Source organism: Lolium perenne, chromosome 2, assembly GCF_019359855.2.
Source record: "Lolium perenne isolate Kyuss_39 chromosome 2, Kyuss_2.0, whole genome shotgun sequence".
NCBI lineage: Eukaryota > Viridiplantae > Streptophyta > Magnoliopsida > Poales > Poaceae > Lolium > Lolium perenne.
The window spans coordinates 303,191,903-303,194,350 of record NC_067245.2 but is presented as its reverse complement, the minus strand read 5'-3'; the positions used below and the strand labels follow the sequence as shown (position 1 = coordinate 303,194,350).

At 61.4% G+C, this 2,448-nt stretch overlaps 1 protein-coding gene across 1 annotated transcript; it reads left to right on the top strand.

Annotated features, from left to right (window-relative positions):
- The first annotated feature begins 1,177 nt into the window (after positions 1-1,177).
- On the top strand, positions 1,178-1,728 carry LOC127330849 (uncharacterized). Its single transcript, XM_051356925.2, has one exon. The coding sequence runs from the start codon at positions 1,296-1,298 to the stop codon at positions 1,557-1,559; it is 264 nt and encodes an 87-aa protein (XP_051212885.1). The 5' UTR covers positions 1,178-1,295; the 3' UTR covers positions 1,560-1,728.
- The last annotated feature ends 720 nt before the right edge of the window (positions 1,729-2,448 follow it).

Genomic DNA, 2,448 nt, shown 5'->3' with positions numbered 1-2,448 from the left:
CTCGCGTCCTTCGAGTCCCTGGCTGGGGACGCCCAGCGCCGCCAGGCTTGGGTGGCGGAGGAGGAAGCCGCCAGCTATGCGATGGCCATGGCTCCGGGGTTAATGTGCTCCGACCTGGACTCGCTCCAGCGTAGGGGCCCTTCTCCCGCGCTGGTCGAGCAGGAGAACCGGGAGCTGGAGGTCGCCATCGCCGCCAGGGACGAAGCTGTGGCGGCGGCTAGGGACAGGGCCCGCTTCATCACCGACGTGGCGGCGATCCAGGAGGCGGTCCAGACGAACAAGGACGCGGCGGCGGTCCAGGCGGCGGAGGAGGAGGAGGCCCGGGCGGCGGCGGAGGCGGTGGCTACCAAGGTGGCCATTGCCCAGGCGACGGCCCGGTGGGACAGCTCCCTGGCCGAGGCCCTCGAACGCCGCAGGCGGTAGGACGAGATGTCCGCTCGCCGGCGTGCGCGGCGCGCGGAGTGCAAGAAGCGCTCCCGCTTCGACGACGGCGCCGGCCCTTCCGGCGGCCAGTAGCAGGGCGCGCGACTGCGTGTAACCGAGGCCGGTGTAGGCCGCGCGACGACGAGTAGATGCGACTGTTGTAGTTTTAGGTTAACTCGACTAACCATCTCTGTAAAGATGGTCCTTTTGGCCAATCAATAGTAATGAAAAAATCTGCTTACCTACTCACTGCCGACTAGGCCCGGATGTACCCAACACAAACAGATTCCGCGATCGCCGAGCGTCCGCGGAGACGTAAACCTGACGCATATTTAGGTCAAGTTTGCGTCTCCATGGACGGCCGATCACTTTGCGTCGCCCCGTTGGAGCAGGACCCGGCGAAAACGGTCCGCTGGGATGCCCTTAAGAGAAGACGTAAGCCAGGATTCAGGCCCGTATAAGCTGGCATCTTCACCCGATCTGCCACTGCCGCTTCTGCGCCGCGTGGCATCTGCATCCCATCTGCCGTGGCACGATCCCTTGTCATCAGTTTGCTGACTCCCATCTTATCTCGCCCACATGGGCTAGTTGCAATTGCAACATACAAAAATCGCGTAGTACACAAGACGACACAAGCTGGGAAGGAGGAAAGCGATGGACAGGAAAGCACCCGGTTTACTGGGAAACCAACGTCCCCGCCCCACTGTTTTCCCCCGGCCTCCCGTATATATCGCCTACCTTGCTCACAATCTTCTCCCACCAACACAGCTACACAATCTTCAGCTTAGTCCTTCCACTACTACTAGCCAATCATCTACAGGCTACAGCGATCAGAGTTCACAGGTCAGTCTCCACACCAACGCAGCAAGAAAATGGCAGGTGCAGCGAAGGCGTCGTCGACGGTGGCGATGAGCGTGGGCGCGGTGGAGGCGCTCAAGGATCAGGCCGGCCTCTGCCGCTGGAACTACGCGCTCAGGTCCATCCACCGGGCCGCCAAGGCCAACGTCCGCGCCGGCGTCTCCCAGGGCAAGAAGCAGCTTCATGCCTCCGCGGCGGCGGCCGAGAAGCGGCGAGCGGAGAAGGCCGAGGAGGGGCTCAGGACCGTCATGTACCTCAGCTGCTGGGGTCTGTACTAGTTAGTAGCTTTGGCGTGTTGTCTGCAATATGCAATAACCATAGCATGCTGCTTGTCTAGCTACTTGGGTGGCTAGGCGCCTCCTGATTGTAAATATGTGTTGCAACGTTGATGAAAACGTTTGCTAATAGAGTACACATTTCAAAAAGGAAAATGTTCAAATTAGTCCATTCGCTTTGAATATTTGTTCTGAGATGTTATCTCTGAGTCCAACTATGTTTGTTGTTTTCTTTCCCTTTGCCACTCAGCCATCTATGTATGAGGTTTGTTTCATGTCCTTCAAGACGACCTCTAGTTGGAGCTATAAGATGAGAGCATATTTGATTCGTAGGATTCTTAGAACATAGGAATTGGAAAACCACAGAAGATTGGGAACCCACATGAAATATTTTGAAGTAAAGTTTGTTTGACGGGGGAAACCCCAGCGCGCCGCCGGCTCGATCTCCCTCGCTGTCTCTCCTCCGCCGCTGCCGCCGGCCTTGCCGCGGCGGCGGCCGCCCCGACCTCCAAAGGCGGTGCGGGGAGGGCTCGCGGTGGACGCGGGGATGGGCGGCTCTTCTCCCGCGGCGGCGTGGCGCCGGGCGACGGCGGGTCTTCGGCGGCGGCGAGCTGACGGGTTCCGGCGGAGCATGGCGCGAGGCCGGCAAGGGGAGGATGCTCGCGCGCTGGGCGGTGCCGGCGGCGTTGCGGCAGCTGGCCGCTTCCGTGTGCTCGTCTTCGGGCCAATGGGCCGGGCGGGCTGAGGCGCTGGCTTGCGCGACGACGACGGCTCACCGGCGCAGGCATGCCGGGGCGGCGGCCCCGGAGTCGCAGTGGTGTTTGTGGCGGCCGGCCGGCAGATCCCTGGCGTGGGACCTGCGTGGAGACCACGGATTTGGCTTCCGGGCCCT